Raw genomic sequence first — 26,034 nt, 5'->3', positions numbered from 1 at the left:
CCACAAGGGTGGTAGTTACGAGTTTACAACGGGTGAGAGTACTTGATGTAGTACAACTGAGTATTTTGATATTATCTAAAGAACTTGGATAGTACTGGAGTACGTGGTTTTGAGTACATCCTCTAGAGATTTCGGGACGCACAAAGCAACATAAATTCTGCTGAACAATTACACTTTCTACAATGAGAGAGTGCGAGTGTGACTGTGAGTGTGTAAGTGTGAGAGTGTGAATGTCAGTGTGAGCGTGTGTGTGTAAGTGTTAGAGTCAGTGAGTGTGTTTGTGTCAGTGTGAGAGTGTGAGTGTCAGTATGTTTGTGTGTGGGGAACAGGGCACTTAGCAGGACAGATGTTTAGCAATTAGTCAGTTATCCGTCAAAAGGGGTTTTTTAAAGCAGGAATTCCAGATAACACACACTCACTCTCTCTCACACCAACGGAGCGCTATTGAGCTACAAGACATCAGATAGAGCCCCCTCTACAGACATCTGCTTACTGTCCGTCCTTCTGCCTCCCCTCTCTTCCTCCCTCCCTCCCTCACTTACTCCCTCCCTCCTTCACTTTCTCCCTACCTCCCTCCCTCCCTCCCTCCCTTTCTCCCTCCCTCCCTCCCTCCCTTTCTCCCTCCCTCCCTCCCTCGAATATACACTTGTAATAACACCACAACACCAACAAAAAGCATCTAAATAATTCCTTTATTAAACAAAGTTCAATCTCAACAGAATAAATAGTTAGAGTCCCACTTGGTGCAGACTGATTAGGGCTCCGATATTAACTACAAACAGCTGCTTCCAAGACTTTAGAAGAGTTCAGGGCTCCCCCTAGTGGTCACAGCGTGTATCTGTGTATAGTGTGTGTCTATAGTGTGTGTGTGTGTTAGTGTGTGTATTGTGTGTGTTGTGTGTGTCTAAAGTGTGTGTGTAGTACCGTGTGTGCGTGCAGTGTGTATCTGTGTGTTGAGCTGGCTGATGATGAGGTCGTCCTGGGTGTACACGCCCGTCCTCAGCAGGGAGTCTCTCTCCTCCACCAGCCGAGCCAGATGCTCCTCCCCCTTATCGCTGGGGGCGGGGTCTGAAGACTCCTCCTGCTGCTTTAACCTAGACAGGAAATGATGTCATCGTTTATATCTTGAAGACTCATCTCTCTCATCTATCCTTCTCTAACCCTAACCTTAGACCCTGACCTTAGACCCTGACCTTAGACCCTGACCTTAGACCCTGACCCGGACCTTAGACCCCGACCATGACCTTAGACCCTGACCCTACAATGAGGCTACCTAACCCTGAGAGAGCGTACCTAACCCTAACCCTTAGAGAGCCTACCTAACCCTTAGAGAGCCTACTTAACCCTTAGAGAGCCTACCTAACCCTTAGAGAGCCTACCTAACCCTAACCCTTAGAGAGCCTACCTAACCCTAACCCCTAGAGAGCCTACCTAACCCTAACCCCTAGAGAGCCTACCTAACCCTTAGAGAGCCTACCTAACCCTAAGAGAGCCTACCTAACCCTAACCCTTAGAGAGCCTACCTAACCCTAACCCCTAGAGAGCCTACCTAACCCTAACCCCTAGAGAGCCTACCTAACCCTTAGAGAGCCTACCTAACCCTAACCCTTAGAGAGCCTACCTAACCCTAACCCCTAGAGAGTCTACCTAACCCTAACCCCTAGAGAGTCTACCTAACCCTAACCCCTAGAGAGCCTACCTAACCCCTAGAGAGCCTACCTAACCCTTAGAGAGCCTACCTAACCCTTAGAGAGCCTACCTAACCCTAACCCCTAGAGAGCCTACCTAACCCTTAGAGAGCCTACCTAACCCTTAGAGAGCCTACCTAACCCTTAGAGAGCCTACCTAACCCTTAGATAGCCTACCTAACCCAAACCCTTAGATAGCCTACCTAACCCAAACCCTTAGATAGCCTACCTAACCCAAACCCTTAGAGAGCCTACCTAACCGTAACCCTTAGAGAGCCTACCTAACCGTAACCCCAGGAGAGCCTACCTAACCCCAGGAGAGCCTACCTAACCCCAGGAGAGCCTACCTAACCCCAGGGGAGCCTACCTAACCCCAGGGGAGCCTACCTAACCCCAGGGGAGCCTACCTAACCCCAGGAGAGCCTACCTAACCCCAGGAGAGCCTACCTAACCCCAGGAGAGCCTACCTAACCCCAGGAGAGCCTACCTAACCCCAGGAGAGCCTACCTAACCCCAGGAGAGCCTACCTAACCCCAGGAGAGCCTACCTAACCCCTAGAAAGCCTACCTAACCCCTAGAGAGCCTACCTAACCCCTAGAGAGCCTACCTAACCCCTAGAGAGCCTACCTAACCCCTAGAGAGCCTACCTAACCCCTAGAGAGCCTACCTAACCCCTAGAGAGCCTACCTAACCCCTAGAGAGCCTACCTAACCCCTAGAGAGCCTACCTAACCCTAACCCCTAGAGAGCCTACCTAACCCTAACCCCTAGAGAGCCTACCTAACCCCGAGAGAGCCTACCTAACCCTCACCTGGTCAGCTGGTGGCGGATGCTGTCCAGCTCCTGTCTCTCACTCAGCACCGTCTCCTTCTCCTCGGTTGCTAGGTAACGTAGCCTCATGGCCTCCAACTCCTCCTGCTGCCTCTTCAGACGATGGAGAGCATTCTCTTGCTCCCGCTACAGAAACACACACACACACACCCTTAACTTAGAAAACCTTAAACGAGGACTTAAACAATTGGTTAAAGCAGTTTGAAATCGGTGGTGGGACAGGCAGGGGGTGTGTCTACAGGTAGGGGGGGGGTGTCTACAGGTAGGAGGTGTGTCTACAGGTAGGGGATGTGTCTACAGGCAGGAGGTGTGTCTACAGGTAGGGGTCTGTTACAGATGGTAGCACTACAGAGTGTGCTTAGGGTTAGCTAGCCTGACTGAGGCTGCTAGCCTGATGGAGGCTGTTAGGCTAGCCTAATGGAGGCTGTTAGGCTAGCCTAATGGAGGCTGTTAGGCTAGCCTAATGGAGGCTGTTAGGCTAGCCTAATGGAGGCTGCTAGGCTAGCCTAATGGAGGCTGCTAGGCTAGCCTAATGGAGGCTGCTAGCCTGATGGAGGCTGCTAGCCTGATGGAGGCTGTTAGGCTAGTCTAATGGAGGCTGTTAGGCTAGCCTAATGGAGGCTGTTAGGCTAGCCTAATGGAGGCTGTTAGGCTAGCCTAATGGAGGCTGTTAGCCTGTCGGAGGCTGCTAGCCTGATGGAGGCTGCTAGCCTGATGGAGGCTGCTAGCCTGATGGAGGCTGTTAGGCTAGCCTGATGGAGGCTGTTAGGCTAGCCTGATGCAAAGTGGGTGAGACGGGGTATTGGAGTGACACGGGGTAGAGGCCCAGCGGGGTACCGGGGTGAGATGGGGTAGGGGCCCAGCGGGGTACACTACCTGTTTGAAGCGGGCCAGCTCTTTCAGAGCGCGCCCCCACTGCTGCTTGTAGTGGAGTTTGGACTTGGTGGTCGACTCCAACTTCCTCTCCAGTTCCACCTTCAAAAGAAGCAGAACTCTGAGCACCGTGAGGCCGGGAGGTCACTGAGGAGGCCGGGAGGTCACTGAGGAGGCCGGGAGGTCACTGAAGAGGTCACTGAGGAGGCCGGGAGGTCACTGAGGATGTCACTGAGGAGGTCACTAAGGAGGTCACTGAGGAGGTCACTGAGGAGGTCACTGAGGAGGTCACTAAGAAGGTCACTGAGGAGGTCACTGAGGAGGCCGGGAGGTCACTGAAGAAGTCACTGAGGAGGCCGGGAGGTCACTGAGGAGGCCGGGAGGTCACTGAGGAGGCCGGGAGGTCACTGAGGAGGTCACTGAGTAGGCCGGGAGGTCACTGAGGAGGTCACTAAGGAGGCCGGGAGGTCACTGAGGAGGTCACTGAGGAGGTCATTCTTCTCTGAAGTAAAGAGATCAAGATGAGCATCAAGCTGAAACGCATCACCCAATAGCATAGGGGGACCACCCTCCAGAACCATCTAGACCCTGGACATAATAGAGCCCACCCTCTAGAACCATCTAGACCCTGGACATAATAGAGCCCACCCTCTAGAACCATCTAGACCCTGGACATAATAGAGCCCACCCTCTAGAACCATCTAGACCCTGGACATAATAGAGCCCACCCTCTAGAACCATCTAGACCCTGGACATAATAGAGCCCACCCTCTAGAACCATCTAGACCCTGGACATAATAGAGCCCACCCTCTAGAACCATCTAGACCCTGGACATAATAGAGCCCACCCTCTAGAACCATCTAGACCCTGGACATAATAGAGCCCACCCTCTAGAACCATCTAGACCCTGGACATAATAGAGCCCACCCTCTAGAACCATCTAGACCCTGGACATAATAGAGCCCACCCTCTAGAACCTTCTAGACACGGTGGATATAATGCTGATGAACAGACTGATGTGTAGTACTTGAGTAGTACAGGTGTAGGTAGTGAACCAGTGTTACACATGCAGTGTGATGTGCAGTACTTGAGTAGTACAGGTGAAGGTAGTGAACCAGTAGTACTCATGCAGTGTGATGTGCAGTACTTGAGTAGTACAGGTGAAGGTAGTGAACCAGTAGTACTCATGCAGTGTGATGTGCAGTACTTGAGTAGTACAGGTGAAGGTAGTGAACCAGTAGTACTCATGCAGTGATGATACCTTCTCCAGGGTCAGGAGGTTGACCTCCGACTGCAGGCGGGCCTCTGGTCTGCAGTGCTGCTGCTCCCTGAACACGGAGAACTCCTTCTGGAGGGCCTGGTACCGCAGTTCAACTTCCTCCACCTGCAGCACGCACACAGGTTAACTCACACTAATACACGTTTACACACACTCGTTAACACACACCAATACAGAACTCCTTCTGGAGGGCCTTGTACCGCAGCTCCCCGTCCTCCAGCTGCAGCACACAGACGTTAACACGCACACACACACACTAATACTTTCTTCTCTACACACTATCCTACCTGCTGCAGCAGTCGGTTCCTCACCCCGTCACTGTCCTACCTGATTCAGCAGTCGGTTCCTCACCCTGTCACTGTCCTACCTGCTGCAGCAGTCGGTTCCTCACCCTGTCACTGTCCTACCTGCTGCAGCAGTCGGTTCCTCACCCTGTCACTGTCCTACCTGCTGCAGCAGTCGGTTCCTCACCCTGTCCCTGTCCTACCTGCTGCAGCAGTCGGTTCCTCACCCTGTCCCTGTCCTACCTGCTGCAGCAGTCGGTTCCTCACCCTGTCCCTGTCCTACCTGCTGCAGCAGTCGGTTCCTCACCCTGTCCCTGTCCTACCTGCTGCAGCAGTCGGTTCCTCACCCTATCCCTGTCCTACCTGCTGCAGCAGTCGGTTCCTCACCCTATCCCTGTCCTACCTGCTGCAGCAGTCGGTTCCTCACCCTGTCCCTGTCCTACCTGCTGCAGCAGTCGGTTCCTCACCCTATCCCTGTCCTACCTGCTGCAGCAGTCGGTTCCTCACCCTATCCCTGTCCTACCTGCTGCAGCAGTCGGTTCCTCACCCTGTCCCCGTCCTACCTGCTGCAGCAGTCGGCTCCTCACCCTGTCACTGTCCTACCTGCTGCAGCAGTCGGCTCCTCACCCTGTCACTGTCCTACCTGCTGCAGCAGTCGGTTCCTCTCCGCCTCCAGCAGGCCCAGGCGGTGTCGCTCCGCCGCCCCCTGCTGGCCGTACTCCCTGGCCAGCTGCCCGCTCCTCTCCTGCAGCTCCCGCTGCCGAAGCTCGTAGTCCAGCCGGAGGTCCCGGCCCACCGCCTGGCTCTGAGGAAACAAGTTAATAATAACATGGTAATGAAAACAGTCTTAACAATGACGACCATGTGGAAACACCATAACAAGTGACTAAAAACAGTCTGTTAATAATACGGACCATATGGAAACACCAATAACAGGTTAATGATGACATGTTAATGAAAACAGTCTGTTAATAATATGGACCATTTGGAAACACCAATAACATGTTAATGATGTCATGTAATGAAAACAGTCTGTTAATAATACATATCATATGGAAACACTAATAACATGTTAACGATGACAGTCCGTTAATAAGGACCATATTGAAACACTAATACCTAGGCGATAAACTCAGCTCACGAGACGAGACGAGATACGATATTCGGTTCCCGAGAACGAGACGAGACGAGACGAGATTTTAAGAAAACTACAATGACAAAATATATGACTGGACCAACAGACTTTTATTAAACCGAGTTGCACATGCATTTTGAAATGTTTTATTATAACTCTTTACATGCATGAAATTGAAACTAAAACTAAAATTTATAAAAGTTGAAGTAAAATAAATTAAATTTTATAATTCTCTTTTTTCAGGTGCAAACAATATTTTGTGCAAAACCAAATCAAAGTTCTACTCCGTCAATACAGAGTGTAAATAGTGCAAACAGAGTCTGACCAAGTATGTCACTGACAACTTGGTATTGTCCGTGTCTTATCAGTCACCCTACTGCCATTCATCATTTCCGCCGGGTACCCAAAATGCTGCCAAACAAATGATTTAAAAGTGGCGGGGGCATCTTCGACGGTAATACGGGTATTTTCCGACGTCATTCTGGCTGCCTATGGCTGCTTCCCCTGCTTCCCCTCCTTCTCCTCCTCTTCTTCTTTTCCTTCGTTAGGTTCTGGCAGCCTAGACGTAGCAAAGGCGCATTACTGCCCCTACAGGCCACAAATAGAAGTTTGGATAGCTCACAAATCTCGCGAGACAGATTTCTAGCGCGACGGGTAATATCGTCGAGTTTAATCTCGCGAGATCTCGTGGCACGAGATCTCGTCACACCCCTACTAATAACATGTTAATGATGACAGTCTGTTAATAAGGACCATATTGAATCACCAATAACATGTTAATGATGACAGTCTGTTAATAATACAGATTAAGCACTGACATACAGCCAGCGTGTCTCAGTGCAGCGTCTGTTTGTTTTATCACCACCGGTGATAAAGCGACTTTGAGTCCTACAAAAGATAAATCCAATTTATTATTATTAATAGATCGTTAACAGTGAACAGTAGTGGTAGCGTACCTCTACTAGCGCTGGATAGTGAACAGTAGCGGTAGCGTACCTCTACTAGCGCTGGATAGTGAACAGTGAACAGTAGCGGTAGCGTACCTCTACTAGCGCTGGATAGTGAACAGTAGTGGTAGCGTACCTCTACTAGCGCTGGATAGTGAACAGTAGCGGTAGCATACCTCTACTAGCGCTGGATAGTGAACAGTAGCGGTAGCATACCTCTACTAGCGCTGGATAGTGAACAGTAGCGGTAGCATACCTCTACTAGCGCTGGATAGTGAACAGTGAACAGTAGCGGTAGCGTACCTCTACTAGCACTGGATAGTGAACAGTGAACAGTAGCGGTAGCGTACCTCTACTAGCGCTGGATAGTGAACAGTAGTGGTAGCGTACCTCTACTAGCGCTGGATAGTGAACAGTAGTGGTAGCGTACCTCTACTAGCGCTGGATAGTGAACAGTAGCGGTAGCATACCTCTACTAGCGCTGGATAGTGAACAGTAGCGGTAGCATACCTCTACTAGCGCTGGATAGTGAACAGTAGCGGTAGCATACCTCTACTAGCGCTGGATAGTGAACAGTGAACAGTAGCGGTAGCGTACCTCTACTAGCGCTGGATAGTGAACAGTAGTGGTAGCATACCTCTACTAGCGCTGGATAGTGAACAGTAGCGGTAGCGTACCTCTACTAGCGCTGGATAGTGAACAGTAGCGGTAGCGTACCTCTACTAGCGCTGGATAGTGAACAGTAGCGGTAGCGTACCTCTACTAGCGCTGGATAGTGAACAGTAGCGGTAGCATACCTCTACTAGCGCTGGATAGTGAACAGTAGTGGTAGCGTACCTCTACTAGCGCTGGATAGTGAACAGTAGCGGTAGCGTACCTCTACTAGCGCTGGATAGTGAACAGTAGCGGTAGCGTACCTCTACTAGCGCTGGATAGTGAACAGTAGCGGTAGCGTACCTCTACTAGCGCTGGATAGTGAACAGTAGCGGTAGCGTACCTCTACTAGCGCTGGATAGTGAACAGTGAACAGTAGCGGTAGCGTACCTCTACTAGCACTGGATAGTGAACAGTGAACAGTAGCGGTAGCGTACCTCTACTAGCGCTGGATAGTGAACAGTGAACAGTAGCGGTAGCGTACCTCCTTGTGAGCGTGCTCCAGCTGTTTCTCTCTGATCTCGAGGTCCTCTAGAGTCTTCTGCAGACGCTCCTCTAACTGGTTATACTCCACTTCCTAGTGATGGAGATACATAAGATATATATTACAAATACACCTGATACTGAACCCTGTAGGGTTAGGGAGTACACGTGTGTGTGTGTGTGTGTGTGTGTGTGTGTGTGTGTGTGTACCTTCTTCTTGACCAGAGCTTCTCTCTCGCCGTCTCGTCTCCTCCACTCTTCAGCCAACACTTGCATGTGACTAGACTCCTTTCTCCTCAGCTAACACACACACACACACACACACACACACACACACACACACACACACACACACACACACACACACACACACACACACACACACACACACACACACACACACACACACACACACACACACACACACACACACACACTTTCTCTTTTCACTGAATGTACCGACCTGGTTGTCAGTTGCACTAAATATTTATAAATTGCTGTATTACTTTTTTTATTGGTGATAGTAGTAGTAATTAGAGCTGTCAGTTAAACGCGTTATTAACGGCGTTAACGCAAACCAAATTTAACGACGTTAATTTTTTTAACGCGCGATTAACGCAAATTATTATTTTTGAAAAAATAACATTATTTTTTTTATTTATTTTTTTTGGGCTCAAAACAAAGAAGCAATAGCCTGACTGCTATGTTCAAGGCGTATCTTTGTATGTTCATCGTTTAATTGCATTATAGGCTTTTTTTTTGTACCGTCCTGTTTTGATCAGTATATGCCAATGTTGTTATCAATAAAAAAACATTTGCACAAGGCAAGCCGATGCACTTCTCCATGTTGATAAGAGCATTAGAATTAGAAAAATTAATGGGACAAAGAATTCAAGGGATATTTAGCATAAAAAAAAAAAAAAGAGATTAATTGCGATTAATCGTGAGTTAACTATGGCATTAATGCGATTAATCGTGATTAAATATTTTAATCGCTTGACAGCCCTAGTAGTAATAGTATAAGTATTGTTATGTTAGTAGTAGTATAATACCATTAGTAAAAGCAGTAGTAGTAATAGTGTAGTACCATTAGTAATAGTAGTAGTATAGTACTATTAATAATATAAATCCTATTGTTGTAGCAGTATAGTACGATTAGTAATAGTAGTATAGTACTATTAGTAATAGTAGTAGTATAGTACTATCAGTACTATTAGTAATAGTATAGTACTATTAATCATAAAAGTTGTATTAGTACTACTACTTCTACTAGTAGTAGTAGTACTACTACTAGTAGTAGTAGTACTACTACTTCTACTAGTAGTAGTATAGTACTAGTAGTACTACTACTTCTACTAGTAGTATAGTACTAGTAGTAGTACTACTTCTACTAGTACTAGTAGTATAGTACTAGTAGTAGTAGTATAGTACTAGTAGTAGTAGTACTACTTCTACTAGTACAAGTACTACTTCTACTAGTACAATGTTACATGTTTAAATGTGGTCGATAGGGTTTACATGTGGTCCATAGTGTTTAAATGTGGTCCATAGTGTTCAAATGTGGTCCATAGTGTTTAAATGTGGGCGAGTGTTTAAATGTGGGCGAGTGTTTAAATGTGGGCGATAGTGTTTAAATGTGGTCCATAGTGTTTAAATGTGGGCGAGTGTTTAAATGTGGGCGAGTGTTTAAATGTGGGCGATAGTGTTTAAATGTGGTCCATAGTGTTTAAATGTGGTCCATAGTGTTTAAATGTGGGCGAGTGTTTAAATGTGGGCGATAGTGTTTAAATGTGGGCGATAGTGTATACGTGTGGTCCATAGTGTTTAAATGTGGTCGATAGTGTTTACGTGTGGTCGATAGTGTTTACATGTGGTCGATAGTGTTTACATGTGGTCGATAGTGTTTACATGTGGTCGATAGGGTTTACATGTGGTCGATAGGGTTTACATGTGGTCGATAGGGTTTACATGTGGTCGATAGGGTTTACATGTGGTCCATAGTGTTTAAATATGGTCGATAGTGTTTAAATGTGGTCGATAGTGTTTAAATGTGGTCGATAGTGTTTAAATGTGGTCGATAGTGTTTACATGTGGTCGATATTGTTTAAATGTGATCGACAGTGTTTAAATATGGTCGATAGTGTTTAAATGTTCTTTTCCCTCACTCTCCACCTCATCCCTAACTCTCCACCTCAAGCTGGTGTGTAGTGAGCGTTCTGGCGCCGATTGGCTGCCGTGCATCACCCAAGTGGGTGCTACATATTGGTGGTGGTTAGTGAGGTCCCCCCTTCACTTTAGGCGTCTTTGAGTGTTATTAATTATTATTATTCTTCATGTTTAACCTCTGTTTTCCTTTTATTCCTAGTCTGTTTTACATAGTTTTGAATGATGACTATATGCTCTGTAAGGTGACCTTGGGTGTCTTGAAAGGCGCCTCTAAATTAAAGGTATTATTATTATTATTATTACAAGTAGTACAAGTACTACTTCTACTAGTACTAGTAGTACTACTTCTACTAGTACTAGTAGTAGTACTACATCAGGACCTGCTGGAGGAAGGCGTCCTCCTGCTCCTCCTTCCACAGCTCCAGCTCCACAGCGGTACGGTACTCCAGGGTGTCTCGGCTGGGGCCCGGCCCGGGGGCCCAGGCCTGGGCGGGGGTCCTGCTGGGGCCCGGCCCGGGGGCCCAGGCCTGGGCGGGGGTCCTGCTGGGGCCCGGCCCGGGGGCCCAGGCCTGGGCGGGGGTCCTGCTGGGGCCGCCGGGGGGTGCTCGTGTTGGGGTCCGGTTGAGATCCTGCTGCTCCAGTCTGCTCTGTTGTAGATGAACACGCCTGTTATACTGAGTGACCCCCGACCGGGTTAGCAGGTGTAGGTAGGGCCCCTCACCTGGGCAGAGGACAGGGGAGCGGTCTGGAGGGGCCCCTGGTCCTCCAGGGTGGATGTGGTCTGGAGGGGCCCCTGGTCCTCCAGGGCGGCGGGGGTCTGGAGGGGCCCCTGGTCCTCCAGGGCGGCGGTGGTCTGGAGGGGCCCCTGGTCCTCCAGGGCGGCTGTGGTCTGGAGAGGCCCCTGGTCCTCCAGGGTGGATGTGTAACACAGGTCAGCCACCTTCTCCCTGGGGACACAAACACCTCGTTAACATCCCTGACACACGTTCCACGGTGCCGCAGTGTGTTAGGGAGTGTTACGGCCACTGTTTGTGTGTGGCTGCCTTCTTGTTTCCCCTCTTTTATGTGCAGGTGTGAGTCATTAACAACTCATCATCATCCCGCCTCTACCAACCAGCTTCCACCAATCACCTCATCAGTTTCCAGCCAGGGGAGGCCTGCCACACACATAAAAGCCAGTTTAACTCGTCCCTTACTCTCTCCTTTTTGTCCCGTTCGTGGTTCGTGGACTGGTTTTGCTGTGGCATGGTTAGAGCATTTTAATTATATACATATCTAAGAGATATACATATATTGTCCACTAGTTTTCCTTTCGCCCCCTGCTTGCACCAATTGTGAACCCCTTTGTTAGTTCCCCCATGTTTTTTTTGTCTTTGTGGTTACCTTGCGACCTTGGGACAGGTAAGACAGAGGCCTCTATACATTTACACGTAGTGCTCTTCTTTGTTAGTAACACTAGGCTAGGAGTGTTGCTACCCGCTGTACTTTTGGCTTAGTTTAGTTAGGTTAGCGGACGTGTGGTCCGCTGTATTAGCTGTGAGCTTAGCTTGTTTTGTTGGGTTCTTTTCTTTGGCAACACTCAAGTCCCAAGGCCCGCTGGTTTTGTCGTTAGGGAGGTTAACTGGTTACCAGTACCGGAGTGTGTTAGGGAGGTTAACTGGTTACCAGTACCGGAGTGTGTTAGGGAGGTTAACTGGTTACCAGTACCTGTGGGGGGCCAGTACCAGTGTGTTAGGGAGGTTAACTGGTTACCAGTACCTGTGGTTGGACAGTACCAGAGTGTGTTGGGGAGGTTAACTGGTTACCAGTACCTGTGGGGGGCCAGTACCAGAGTGTTAGGGAGGTTAACTGGTTACCAGTACCTGTGGTTGGACAGTACCAGAGTGTGTTGGGGAGGTTAACTGGTTACCAGTACCTGTGGTTGGACAGTACCAGAGTGTGTTGGGGAGGTTAACTGGTTACCAGTACCTGTGGGGGGCCAGTACCAGAGTGTGTTGGGGAGGTTAACTGGTTACCAGTACCGGAGTGTGTTAGGGAGGTTAACTGGTTACCAGTACCAGAGTGTGTTGGGGAGGTTAACTGGTTACCAGTACCTGTGGTTGGACAGTACCAGAGTGTGTTAGTGAGGTTAACTGGTTACCAGTACCTGTGGTTGGACAGTACGGGTGCCGTGGTGGTGAGCGTCTGTCTGCAGGCCGGCTGACCCAGAGGACCACTGAAGCTAGTCCGCTCTGCACAGAGCAGCGGCGCCAGGGGCACGGAGGCAGAGCCCACCAGCTGGTCTCTGGAGCCGGGGGCGCGACACCACACCTCCACCTGTAGGGGCACACTAGAGCCCAGCCCGGTTACCTCTGGAGCCCAGCCCGGTCAGGGTCAGGGTCAGGGTTAGCTAACCCTAACCCTAACCCTGACCCTGACCATGTAGGGGCACATTAGAGCCCAGCCCGGTTACCTCTGGAGCCCAGCCCGGTCAGGGTCAGGGTTAGCTAACCCTAACCCTGACCCTGACCATGTAGGGGCACACTAGAGCCCAGCCCGGTTACCTCTGGAGCCCAGCCCGGTCAGGGTCAGGGTCAGGGTTAGCTAACCCTAACCCTGACCATGTAGGGGCACACTAGAGCCCAGCAGGTTACCTCTGGAGCCCAGCCCGGTCAGGGTGAGGGTCAGGGTTAGCTAACCCTAACCCTGACCATGTAGGGGCACACTAGAGCCCAGCAGGTTACCTCTGGAGCCCAGCCCGGTCAGGGTCAGGGTTAGGGTTAGCTAACCCTGACCCTGACCATGTAGGGGCACACTAGAGCCCAGCAGGTTACCTCTGGAGCCCAGCCTGGTCAGGGTCAGGGTCAGGGTTAGGGTTAGCTAACCCTAACCCTGACCCTGACCATGTAGGGGCACATTAGAGCCCAGCCCGGTTACCTCTGGAGCCCAGCCCGGTCAGGGTCAGGGTCAGGGTTAGCTAACCCTAACCCTGACCCTGACCATGTAGGGGCACATTAGAGCCCAGCAGGTTACCTCTGGAGCCCAGCAGGTTACCTCTGGAGCCCAGCAGGTTACACCCTGGGTCACGGATCACACCTGGGGACCGGTCACATCTGGGGACGGTGGGTCCCACCTGCTGTGCATGCGTGCGTTTATCCGTGAGTGTGTGTTTGTCCGTGAATGTGTCCGTGAGACTGTGTGTGTCCCTGGAGTGTTTCCTTGAGTGCGTGTGTCTGGGAGTGTGTGTGTGCGTGAGAGAGAGCGTGCGTGCGTGCGTGTGTGCGTGTGTGTGTGCGGCAGACCTGGTGAAGGTCTGCTGCACCTGCTGGGGCTGGGCAGCGAAGTGGAAGGAGCAGAAGGACTGAGGGAGGAACACCTCCTCCCCCCCCCGGAGCTCCACCGCCGGGCTGGTGCTGATGGGAGAAGCACCCCCCAGGAACCGGTACCAGTACCTGACACACACCATTATACAGGTGAGTAACAGCCTAACACAGGTGAGTATAAGCCTAACACAGGTGAGTAACAGCCTAACACAGGTGAGTAACAGCCTAACCCAGGTGAGTAACAGCCTAACCCAGGTGAGTAACAGCCTAACCCAGGTGAGTAACAGCCAGACCTACCTGAGGACGACTGAGGGGGTGTGTGGGAGCAGCAGGTTGGTGAGACTGCGGAGGTCCAGAGAGAAGCAGAAGTGGTGCGATGAGGCTGGGATAGAGACCAGCTCCCCCCCCTCCCCCCCCTGGTCCTGCTCCACCTCCCCCCCCTGGTCCTGCTCCCCCTCCCCCCCCTGGCCCTGCTCCACCTCCCCCCCCTGGTCCTGCTCCCCCTCCACCAGCCGGTTCAGCCCTGGAGCAGAGAGAGGAGTAGTGTCGTTTAGGATTCCTGTTTAGGGTAATAACAGTATTAAGGTAATTAAGGTAATTAGGGGTGTGACGATACACTCGGCTCACGAGACGAGACGAGACACGATATTCGGTTCACGAGAACGAGACGAGACGAGATTTTAAGAATACTACAATCACAAAAAATATGACTGGACCAACAGACTTTTATTTAACCGAGTTGCACAAGCATTTTGAAATGTTTTATTATAACTCTTTACATGCATTAAATTGAAACTAAAACTAAAATTTATAAAAGTTGGAGTAAAATAGTTTTGCATAATAATAATATGCTAATTTATAATATTGCAAACAATATGTGCGAAACCAAATCAAAGTTCTACTCCATCAATACAGAGTGCAAATAGTGCAAACAGAGTCTGACCAAGTATGTCACTGACAACTTGGTATTGTCCGTGTCTTATCAGTCACTCTACTGCCATTCATCATTTCCGTCGGGTACCCAAAATGTTGCCAAACAAATGATTGAAAAGTGGCGGGGGCATCTTCGACGGTAATACGGGTATTTTCCGACGTCATTCTGGCTGCCTATGGCTGCTTCCCCTCCTTCTCCTCCTCTTCTTCTTTTCCTTCTCCTTCGTTAGGTTCTGGCAGGCTAGACGTAGCAAAGGCGCATTACTGCCCCTACAGGCCACAAATAGAAGTTTGGATAGCTCACAAATCTCGCGAGACCGATTTTTAACGCAACGGGTAATATCGTTGAGTTTAATCTCGCGAGATCTCGTGGCACGAGATCTCGTCACACCCCTAAAGGTAATACTTGTTAGGATTGTCCTTAATGAATTCTTCATTTCGGTCCAATGCCATATGCAAAAGCAGAAGCCATGATGAGCCAGGTCCTCCATGGAGAGACCAGTGTACCTGTGTGAGCTGATGGACAGGGCGCCCCCTGCTGGTGTGTCTGGGGGGGCCTGGCGAGGAGGGATGGGGCCACTGGCTGGGCAGGCCCATCTCCTCCATCACTGTTGCCTGGCAACTGGAGCAATGTGAGGAAAGAGACTTTACTACGACTGCTATACAATTATTACTATATTACTGTATGTACTTCGATCGTACACGCAGGCGAGAGAGAAGCTAGAGGACCACCACCCAACCCATCATCCTATAGAACCACCACCCAACCCATCATCCTATAGAACCACCACCCAACCCATCATCCTATAGAACCACCACCCAACCCATCATCCTATAGAACCACCACCCAACCCATCATCCTATAGAACCACCACCCAACCCATCATCCTATAGAACCACCACCCAACCCATCATCCTATAGAACCACCACCCAACCCATCATCCTATAGAACCACCACCCAACCCATCATCCTATAGAACCACCACCCAACCCATCATCCTATAGAACCACCACCCAACCCATCATCCTATAGAACCACCACCCAACCCATCATCCTATAGAACCACCACCCAACCCATCATCCTATAGAACCACCACCCAACCCATCATCCTATAGAACCACCACCCAACCCATCATCCTATAGAACCACCACCCAACCCATCATCCTACAGGTTCCCGATCGTATCGTCAGGAACCTGAGATTCACCCCACTGCTGAGTGAGTGAGTGAGTGAGTGAGTGAGTGAGTGAGTTCCCACCATCTCCCTCCGCAGGCTGAGGGCCAGGCCGACTGACGGCTGCAGGTCGGCGGGGGGGCCTCTTGGGGGCCCTCTGCCCCCCCCCCAGAGGACGAAAACCCCCTCCACCGTGGCCGTCTGTCTGTCCAGCGCCCCGCAGCAGTGAGACAGGTCCGACAGAGGTACCTCTGCACTCCCCAGAGACTGGCTTCCACAACACAGATGGACCTGACAGACAGACAGGTGGACAGACAGACAAAGAGACAGACAGGCAGACAGGCAGACAGACAGGCGGACAGACAGACAAAGAGACAGACAGGCAGACAGACAAAGAGACAGACAGGCAGACAGACAGGTGGACAGACAGGCAAGTTAGGTCGGTACACAACCACTAAAGACCGCTAGACAGACAAACAGAGAGACAGACAGGCAGACAGACAGGCAGACATGTCACCTTGAGAGCGGGCTGCTGGCCCAAGGTAGACAGACAGACAGGCAGGCAGACAGACGGGTTACCTGTAGAGCGGGCTGCTGGCCCAAGGTAGACAGACAGACAGGCAGGCAGACAGACGGGTTACCTGTAGAGCAGGCTGCTGGCCCAGGTAGGTGAGCAGGACCTGCTTTGTGCTGCGGATGCGTACGGAGGCGCGCTCCGGCTGGAAGGAGGGGCTGAGGAGGTTGAGGAACGGCGCGCTGGTGATGTCATTACCCAGCAGGCTGTAGTAGAAGAAGAAGTCTGCCCCCTCGGCCGCCAGCGGCACGGTGCTGGGAACCAGCTGCACATCACATGACATCACGTGACCATTAACAGACCGGTTATGGCTGTTACTGGTCAACGCTGATTACCGTTTAACGAGGGCCCGTTAAGAGTAACGGAACACAATGCTAATTGGTTCTTATTTCAGGTAGATGGGCCCGTTCCAAATGTTCAGCTGTTACTGCTGAGGTCGGAGGTTAAAGGTCAACGTGTTGAGGGCGATGTTTACCTGCTCTAGGTCGGAGGTTAAAGGTCAACGTGTTGAGGGCGTTTTCTTTACCTTCTCCAGGTCGGAGGTTAAAGGTCAACGTGTTGAGGGCGATGTTTACCTGCTCTAGGTCGGAGGTTAAAGGTCAACGTGTTGAGGGCGTTTTCTTTACCTTCTCCAGGTCGGAGGTTAAAGGTCAATGTGTTGAGGGCGTTTGTTTACCAGCTCCAGGTCGGAGGTTAAAGGTCAACGCGTTGAGGGTGTTTGTTTACCAGCTCCAGGTCGGAGGTTAAAGGTCAACGTGTTGAGGGCGTTTGTTTACCAGCTCCAGGTCGGAGGTTAAAGGTCAATGTGTTGAGGGTGTTTGTTTACCAGCTCCAGGTCGGAGGTTAAAGGTCAATGTGTTGAGGGCGTTTGTTTACCAGCTCCAGGTCGGAGGTTAAAGGTCAACGTGTTGAGGGTGTTTGTTTACCTGCTCTAGTTTGGAGGCGAAGGCGACGGTGACGGACAGGACGAACATGTCGGAGCAGAGTTCTGGGGGTCCCACCTGGTGGTAGCCTTGCTCCGGCACAAGAACCGCCTCCAGCCGCTCTGGGACCAGATCAGCCACGGCGAGAGAACCTACCACAGAACCAGAGCATATAGAACCTACTGTACACAGAACCAGAGCGTATAGAACCTACTGTACACAGAACCAGAGCGAATATAACCTACTGCACACAGAACCAGAGCATATAGAACCTACTGTACACTAGGCCTGCAGCGGATTCAAATTGTATCCGAATCCGTTCGGTTCGTTTACCACAGTTCGGAGCATTCTGGAGATCCGCGGATTTCGGTTTCATGAAGGCATTGCCTTATGTAGCGTATTTTGCCTACTGTAGCCTACGTCCGATACAAAGGGTGTTTAGGACCCAGCGGAATGCATTCTCTCCAGTGCTGCCCGAGCCAATGAGACTTTTCCCGCCCCTCCCTTCAGCCTGTCAGCGTTCAAAACAAACTGTAACTCTCCAGTGTAACGGTAGCTGTAATAGGTTGTTTTCTGAAGTTCAAGTGCACGATTCCTAAATTTAAAGAAAGTAATTGATACAATTATATTCTAAATATACGGGAGATAAATACAAACGGGTGATAAGCGGGATAACGGCCTTCGAGGTCGACCGGTTCGATGGAAATAATGGACAGGTAGAGGCAACTCTGGCTTCATGCTGCGCTCGTCGCCAGAGTTCTAAGCCTCGTCGGCCGTTATCCCTTACATGTTACACTCAGTGCACCATGTTTTCAAATGCATTTAGGGGAACATTTATTGCACAAAAAAGCCTTGCAAGTTGTCTGATTGCAGTCAATTAACACATTGCAAATAGCCTGTGGGTCTCATTCATTTTTGTGTTTCTCCCCCAAACCCTCCGTCAAAAAAAAGTCTGCCTTTTTACTATCACGGACATGATCCTAATCCGAACCGTATCCGAAACCGAGGCCCAAAACGGTTATCTGAACCGAACCGTGGACACACTGATCCGTTTCACCACTACTGTACACAGAACCAGAGTGTATAGAACCTACTGTACAAAGAACCAGAGTGTATAGAACCTACTGTACAAAGAACCAGAGTGTATAGAACCTACCACAGAGAATCAGAGCATATAGAACCTACCACACAGAACCAGAGCCTATAGAATCTACCACAGAGAACCAGAGCATATAGAACCTACCACACAGAACCAGAGCATATAGAACCTACTGTACACGGAACCAGAGCGTATAGAACCTACTGTACACGGAACCAGAGCGTATAGAACCTACTGTACACAGAACCAGAGCGTATAGAACCTACCACAGAGAACCAGAGCATATAGAACCTACCACACAGAACCAGAGTGTATAGAACCTACTGTTCACAGAACCAGAGCATATAGAACCTACTGTACAAAGAACCAGAGTGTATAGAACCTACTGTTCACAGAACCAGAGCATATAGAACCTACTGTACACAACACCAGAGCGTATAGAACCTACTGTACACAGAACCCGAGCGTATAGAACCTACTGTACACAGAACCAGAGCGTATAGAACCTACTGTACACAGAACCAGAGCGTATAGAACCTACTGTACAAAGAAACTGAGTGTATAGAACCTACCACAGAGAACCAAAGCATATAGAACCTACCACACAGAACCAGAACCTATAGAACCTACCACAGAGAACCAGAGCATATAGAACCTACCACACAGAACCAGAGCATATAGAACCTACCACACAGAATCAGAGCATATAGAACCTACCACACAGAACCAGAGCATATCGAACCTGACACATAGAAATCTGTTTGAGAAGTTGCTTGTGAGAAAGTGAAACCCCTTCTCACTGTCTCATGCCCCGTCCACATGGACCCGAAACGGGCGAAAACGATCCGGTTTCGTTTTATGCGGTTCAGGAATATCTCCTCCTCCTCCTCTCCTGTGGTACACATTCCAGGCCCATAAGGGGCGCTGCTTCTGCCACATAACTCCAGCAAAAAGAAGATGTTTACAAACATACAGTCCGAGAAGAACAGGCCCCGTCCAGACGGGCGAAAACAATCTTTCCCCTCCGTTTTCCTTTGATGCGTTTCAGGAATATCTCTGTTAAGACGGACTCATTGCGAAAACGCATCGAGTTGTAGAAACGGTGTTGTCAATATTCAAGGCGCTGGTTCTCCACAGAAAAAAGTGGTGCGCATCAAGCCTGCGCGCATACAGCCTGCGCGCTGTATACAAACATTCAGTCACGCGGAGATTCAACCTTTTAAATTGACCAGAAATACTTTTTAATGTACAGTCAGTAATTCAATTCATCAAGGGGCTTTATTTAAAGCTACAAAAAAAATAAAATAGAAGATAAACCCAACTCTGACGTCCCCCAGCTGGTGGGGGGCTAATGACGTCATTGTTTGCGTTTTAGGCGTCCACACGAATCCTAACACGAAACCGCATAGGTCCGGATATAGTTGAAATCACCCTGGGACATGGTTTCAGAAAGGTGTGGTTTCGGGCACCGGATGCGCCGGCTCCGTTCTGGAAGGTTGGCCGAAACGCACAAGACTTACGCGGTTTCACCAAAAGATCGTCTCCGTGTGGACGGGGCCTCAGTAACCAGCTAATTGATTGGTGGAATTTTAGTTCCGCCGCAGTAGGTCATTCCGTTTAGCCTTGGCCAGCAAATGTCCCCCATGGTAGAGGTATGGCCCAACCGGCCTTGATGGTCCAATTTCCTTTCCTTATTTAGGGGAATCTCGTGTTGGCGTGAGTGACGGTAGGTGCTGTCTGGCTGTGAGTCCAGTACTAGTAACGCTATGCTATGCTAGGCTATAGTCATGCTAAATTATGCTACGCTATTTTTTTGGATTTATTTTGGGACTGTTTTTGAAGGAAATAAAACTTCACTCTTTCTTCACACTTTTTGTCCCCACTCTCCTGAGTCAGTATCCCACATACCTGGGGCGACCACGTCGGTCCCTCACAGTGCTATTAATACATTATCTGCAGGACTTTGTGGAGCATGGAGCTGAATTGGGCAGGGCCTTCTTGGCTCTGAACCTATCAGGAGAGGTACATGGAGCTGAACTGGGCGGGGCCTTCTTGGCTCTGAACCTATCAGGAGAGGTACATGGAGCTGACCTGGTCTGGGCGGGGCCTTCTTGGCTCTGAACCTATCAGGAGAGGCGTGGGGGGTCTTGGTGTCGTTCTCCAGCAGAACGCTGAGCAGCAGGGCAGGCCGCCGCTGGGAGAACCGACTGCTGAGGAGAGGGTACCAGCGGGGCTCCTACACACACACACACACACACACACACACACACACACACACACACATCACGAATGGTGCCAGTAGAGGGTGTAGATGTGGTGCCAGTAGAGGGTGTAGATGTGGTGCCAGTAGAGGGTGTAGATTAGGGCTTTGACTTTTGCCTAAAAATCATATTCGAAGTTTGTTTGTTTATTAATATTCGAATATTTATTAATATTTTGACCATTAAATGCCTTCAGTAAGACCTGGGCTGAATCCGAATACTTAGTACATACTATTTCTGTTCAGTGTCTACTACTTGACCGTACTACACTTGACAGTGTAGTACGGTCTACAGCTATGCGCAGAACGCCTCTGAACGCTTCCGAACACCGCCGAAACTCCACCGGATGTTTGGAGATGACGTATCTCCCCTCAGATGCCGGCAAAATTACCTTGATAAGATACCTGTTTTCCGTCTTGTCATCGTTGCTATTAAATTAAAAATGTCTCTTTTTACTTAATTACTTACTTTACTTTTTTAATGTCTCTTTTTTTCGCCGCTTTCTACAACGTCTTTCTAAGCCGCTGTTGGTAGCATAGACATCTTATAGATAGACGGAGCATTGGCTGCTGGGACGCGAGAAATACGGCCGCCATCTTGGAGTGGTCAACCGGGAGCAGAAACAGCAGCAGAAACAGGATGCCGGCTGTTGTTCAGCGTATTCCTGCTCAAATCGGCGGACAATCCATAATAGGAATCGGGGGATTACTTTTCACAAGCAAGATTTAACATTACCGTACTATTGGTATAATTAGTATCGAATAATAAAACACGGCAAACCATGTGGCCTTTATCATAGCTACACGTATGACAAAAAAACGCATGAAAATCTGTGGTATTCAGTGAGGTATGATTAATTAAATGTGCTGACAGTTCATTGCTCCAGCCAAACAGATTACACTGAGTGGAGCGGATGACCACTCCAAGATGGCGGCCCCGCGTCTCGTCAGCGCCAGTAGGCGGTAGCATTCGATGCTCCGTCTATCTATAAGATGGTAGTGTCGGGTCAACCATCTCTTCTTCGTTCGTTACCCGACTCCGGTTGCATTGTGGGATAGCGTAGTGACCTACCGTTGTATACTGTGGCGGTAGTACCAATGGGTAGTACACATTCTTTAACGTTTTCCGTACTACACAATGCGTACTGAGCATTCGGACGCGCTATATTTGTGGCGTACTACAAAATGCATACAAGTATGAGTATTCGGATTCAGCCCTGGATTGGGTTTTTTCAAGGTTTGTTTACCGGCGTTGCTATGGTTACCGGTCTTACGTGTTCCAACGGTTATAGGGTTTCTAATAAATCGCTGTCTAAACAATACTTAATTTACTGCCTCTTCCGTGGTCATTACAATATGATGAATAGACTGCGTCAGGTTCTCCGACGTCTCTCCCTCTTGGCCTGCCCATAAAAGGTTTGAATATTAAGGGCTGCCTAATATTCGTTCGAATTTTGATTTATTTTTTGATATTCGAATTATATTCGAATTACGAAGTTCGAAGTCAAAGCCCTAGTGTAGATGTGGTGCCAGTAGAGGGTGTAGATGTGGTGCCAGTACAGGGTGTAGATGTGGTGCCAGTAGAGGGTGTAGAAGTGGTGCCAGTAGAGGGTGTAGATGTGGAGGTGGTGCACCTGTCTGATCTCCTGGACGGAGCGCAGCTCCAGAACCACGTAGCCCAGTGCATCTCCCCCTGACTCTCCCCCCGTCCCGCTGCCCACCGCAAACACCGTCAGCTTGATGGGGGTCCTCTGGAGCCTGGAGGAGCATTACACCGTCACCTCCACCCCTCAGTGTGTGCCGCCTCCTCCCCCCCCGGGCCCCTGTCCTGACCTGTGTGGCTCTAACCCCCTGGTCCTGACCTGTGTGGCTCTAACCCCCTGGTCCTGACCTGTGTGGGTCTAACCCCCTGGTCCTAGTCCAGTGTGGGTCTAGCCCCCTGGTCCTGGTCCTGTGTGGGTCTAGCCCCTGGTCCTGGTCCTGTGTGGGTCTAGCCCCTGGTCCTGGTCCTGTGTGGGTCTAACCCCTGGTCCTAGTCCTGTGTGGGTCTAACCCCCTGGTCCTGACCTGTGTGGGTCTAACCCCCTGGTCCTAGTCCAGTGTGGGTCTAGCCCCCTGGTCCTGTGTGGGTCTAGCACCTGGTCCTGGTCCTGTGTGGGTCTAGCCCCTGGTCCTGTGTGGGTCTAGCCCCCTAGTCCTGGTCCTGTGTGGGTCTAGCCCCCTAGTCCTGGTCCTGGTTCTGTGTGGGTCTAGCCCCCTGGTCCTTGTCCTGTGTGGGTCTAGCCCCCTAGTCCTGTGTGGGTCTAGCCCCTGGTCCGGGTCCTGTGTGGGTCTAGCCCCTGGTCCTTGTCCTGTGTGGGTCTAGCCCCCTAGTCCTGTGTGGGTCTAGCCCCCTGGTCCTGGTCCTGTGTGGGTCTAACCCCCTGGTCCTGTGTGGGTCTAGCCCCCTAGTCCTGTGTGGGTCTAGCCCCCTAGTCCTGGTCCTGTGTGGGTCTAGCCCCTGGTCCTGGTCCTGTGTGGGTCTAGCCCCTGGTCCTGGTCCCGGTCCTGTGTGGGTCTAGCCCCTGGTCCTGACCTGTGTTGGTGCAGGGTGCGGCGGTCCAGTTCCCAGGCCAGCTCCGTGCTGAACTGGGGCTGCTCTCGGCTCTCCACGGGGTCAGTGGAGAGCCGCTCTCCATCGAACCGGGCCGTCACCACCACACACGCCCGCTGGCTCTTCGGGAAGTCACGACCTTACACAAGGTTACACAATTACACAATGTGACACAGTGGTACCAGCGTAACACAATGCGACACAGTGGTACCAGCGTTACACAATGCGACACAGTGGTACCAACGTAACACAATGTGACACAGTGGTACCAGCGTTACACAATGTGACACAGTGGTACCAACGTAACACAATGTGACACAGTGGTACCAACGTAACACAATGTGACACAGTGGTACCAGCGTAACACAATGTGACAGTGGTACCAGCGTTACACAATGTGACACAGTGGTACCAGCGTAACACAATGTGACACAGTGGTACCAGCGTAACACAATGTGACACAGTGGTACCAGCGTTACACAATGCGACAGTGGTACCAACGTAACACAATGCGACACAGTGGTACCAGCGTAACACAATGTGACACAGTGGTACCAGTAGCATACCTTCCAATATACCTACTGTATATACTCTATATAACACCTGATGGTGATACATTACAAACAAGGCTAGTTAAACTACATGCAAAGCACTACTCACAGGCTTCATTAATATATTTCCACTTAGACTAACATCTCCTACTGACATCTCCTACTGACTTTAGAACTTAAACATCTCCTACTGACTTTAGAACTTTAACATCTTCTACTGACTTTAGAACTTTAACATCTTCTACTGACTTTAGAACTTAAACATCTCCTACTGACTTTATAACTTTAACATCTTCTACTGACTTTATAACTTTAACCTCTTCTACTGACTTTATAACTTTAACATCTCCTACTGACTTTATAACTTAAACATCTACTGACTTTATAACTTTAACATCTTCTACTGACTTTAGAACTTAAACATCTCCTACTGACTTTATAACTTTAACCTCTTCTACTGACTTTATAACTTTAACCTCTTCTACTGACTTTATAACTTTAACCTCTTCTACTGACTTAATCACCAGTAGGTTTCAAGGTAACTTCTTTATTATTGTCATCATTGTGAATGTCGGTTTAGGGTTAGGTACAATGTTATAATGTTGAAGGTATAATGTTCTACTGCTTCAGTAATAAAGTTCTAATGTTTAAGGTATAATGTTTAAGGTATAAAGTTCTAATGTTGAAGGTATAATGTTATAATGTTTAATGTTTCTTACCCTCCAGGACGGACACGACGACGAGCAGCGGCTCAGTCTTCATGATCAGGATCTAACATCAACCCTACCCCTCTCTAACCCTAACCCTACCTGTGGCTCCTTATCATTCACTAGACGAACGTTAAATTAATGCACGTTATCGTTGTGGTTTGCAGTAATGAACGATATTGTTCTGGTAATCTATCATCTATAATCGAATTAATAAATTAATCCGTTGTCGACCCGCTCTGTTGACGTTCTTTGGCGCCACCTCCTTTGATTCAGAACCGGAAGTCTACTTCTTCTTCTTCTTCCTCCACTTCTTCTTCCACATCTTCCTCTACTGTTTTATGGCGGATCATAGCTTTTCACTATATACCGCCACCTACTGGACTACTACACAGGAGTGTGTAACAAGGAGGTTGGCAAATGATACTTTATATCATAAAAATACATTCAGAGAAAAAACATGCAAACAAAACAAAACAAAATAAATAAATGAACAATAATAATAATAAAATAAATATTAATAAAAAAATATATAGACATAAATTTAGCACAAAAAGTAAGGACATTTGTGTTTGGTTGATTATTTCTCTGTGGTAACAATGCTTTTTGGCAATTTGTAAGGAACATGCACTTGTGGGATGAGCAGCAGAGCTGAGAGCTCTCTGCCATTGACTCGTTTGGTGTTCGGTGGATTGGATGATTGAAGTTTGAAGAAACAAGGCATATTGGCAATTAAACAATTTATTCATTTCCCAAACAGAAGTCTCAGTAGCGTGTGGAAGAACCATACACAGCCACAATAGCCTGGCACCTCCTCCTCATGCTGGTCACCAGCCTGTTCACACACTGCTGTGGGATAATAATAATAATAATAATAATAATACATTTAATTTAGAGGCGCCTTTCAAGACACCCAAGGTCACCTTACAGAGCGTATAGTCATCATAAATCGTTTAAAAAAAAAAAATGACATTGTGGAAAAAATAAATAAATAAACATAATAAATAAAAAATAAATAAAACAAAAACAAGACAAAACAAAACAAACAATCTAAACAGTGATCAGTTAGACGTTGGGTGCGAGTTTGAACAGGTGAGTTTTGAGTTGTGACTTGAAGGTTGTAATGGTGTCTGACTGTTTTATGTGTGGGGGGAGGGAGTTCCAGAGCCTGGGTGCTGAACAGCTGAATGACCGGGCACCCATTGTAGTGAGTCGTGATGTGGGGATACATAGTAGTCCAGCAGAGGTTGAGCGGAGGGAGCGGGAGGGAGTGTATTCTTGGAGGAGGTCGCAGAGGTAACTGGGGGCTATGTTGTGGAGAGCTTTGTAGGCGAGGAGTAGGGTTTTGTATTGGATGCGGTAATGTACTGGGAGCCAGTGAAGTTGGATGAGGACAGGGGTGATGTGGTCAGATGATTTGGTGCGGGTGATGATCCGGGCGGCTGAGTCCTGAATGATCTGCAGTCTGTTGATGAGTTTGGTGGGGAGTCCGGTGAGGAGGGCGTTGCAGTAGTCTATGCGTGATGTGACAAATGAGTGAACTAGGATTTCAGTGCTGGATTGGGTCAGTGATGGG

The 26,034-nt window shown here is 49.2% G+C and overlaps 1 protein-coding gene across 3 annotated transcripts; it reads right to left on the bottom strand.

Moving 5' to 3' along the window:
• Window positions 1-673: 673 nt before the first annotated feature.
• On the bottom strand, window positions 674-24,753 carry cep120 (centrosomal protein 120). 3 transcript variants are annotated; one of them, XM_060064466.1, is made up of 20 exons: window positions 24,471-24,750; window positions 23,183-23,339; window positions 22,242-22,365; window positions 20,439-20,583; window positions 17,252-17,400; window positions 16,393-16,590; window positions 15,836-16,042; window positions 15,083-15,197; window positions 13,940-14,165; window positions 13,622-13,771; window positions 12,487-12,669; window positions 11,062-11,287; window positions 10,721-10,987; window positions 8,385-8,474; window positions 8,176-8,268; window positions 5,599-5,760; window positions 4,654-4,776; window positions 3,395-3,493; window positions 2,499-2,644; window positions 674-1,094 (listed from the first exon to the last, which is right to left on the bottom strand). In XM_060064466.1, the coding sequence occupies exons 1-20, from the start codon at window positions 24,511-24,513 to the stop codon at window positions 905-907; spliced, it is 3,093 nt and encodes a 1,030-aa protein (XP_059920449.1). In that variant the 5' UTR covers window positions 24,514-24,750; the 3' UTR covers window positions 674-904. The 3 variants fall into 3 exon arrangements, with proteins under 3 accessions (XP_059920449.1, XP_059920450.1, XP_059920451.1); XM_060064467.1 differs by lacking the exon at window positions 15,836-16,042; XM_060064468.1 differs by lacking the exons at window positions 674-1,094; window positions 2,499-2,644; window positions 3,395-3,493 and having other exon boundaries at window positions 4,663-4,891; window positions 24,471-24,753.
• Between the last annotated feature and the right edge of the window lie 1,281 nt (window positions 24,754-26,034).

Source organism: Gadus macrocephalus, chromosome 11 (assembly GCF_031168955.1).
Source record: "Gadus macrocephalus chromosome 11, ASM3116895v1".
NCBI classification, from domain to species: Eukaryota; Metazoa; Chordata; class Actinopteri; order Gadiformes; family Gadidae; genus Gadus; species Gadus macrocephalus.
Note: the sequence above shows the minus strand (reverse complement) of the source record. Positions and strands in the feature narration are given on the sequence as shown.

Excerpts from the sequence above, each read along its gene's own strand:
- cep120 (XM_060064466.1), bottom strand. The coding sequence starts at position 24,513 with ATGAAGACTGAGCCGCTGCTCGTCGTCGTGTCCGTCCTGGAGG. Across the intron at positions 22,366-23,182 it reads CGCACCCTGCACCAACACAG|GCTCCAGAGGACCCCCATCA; the intron begins GTCAGGACCAGG and ends ATGCTCCTCCAG. Across the intron at positions 10,988-11,061 it reads CTCCCCTGTCCTCTGCCCAG|AGCAGACTGGAGCAGCAGGA; the intron begins GTGAGGGGCCCT and ends CATCTACAACAG.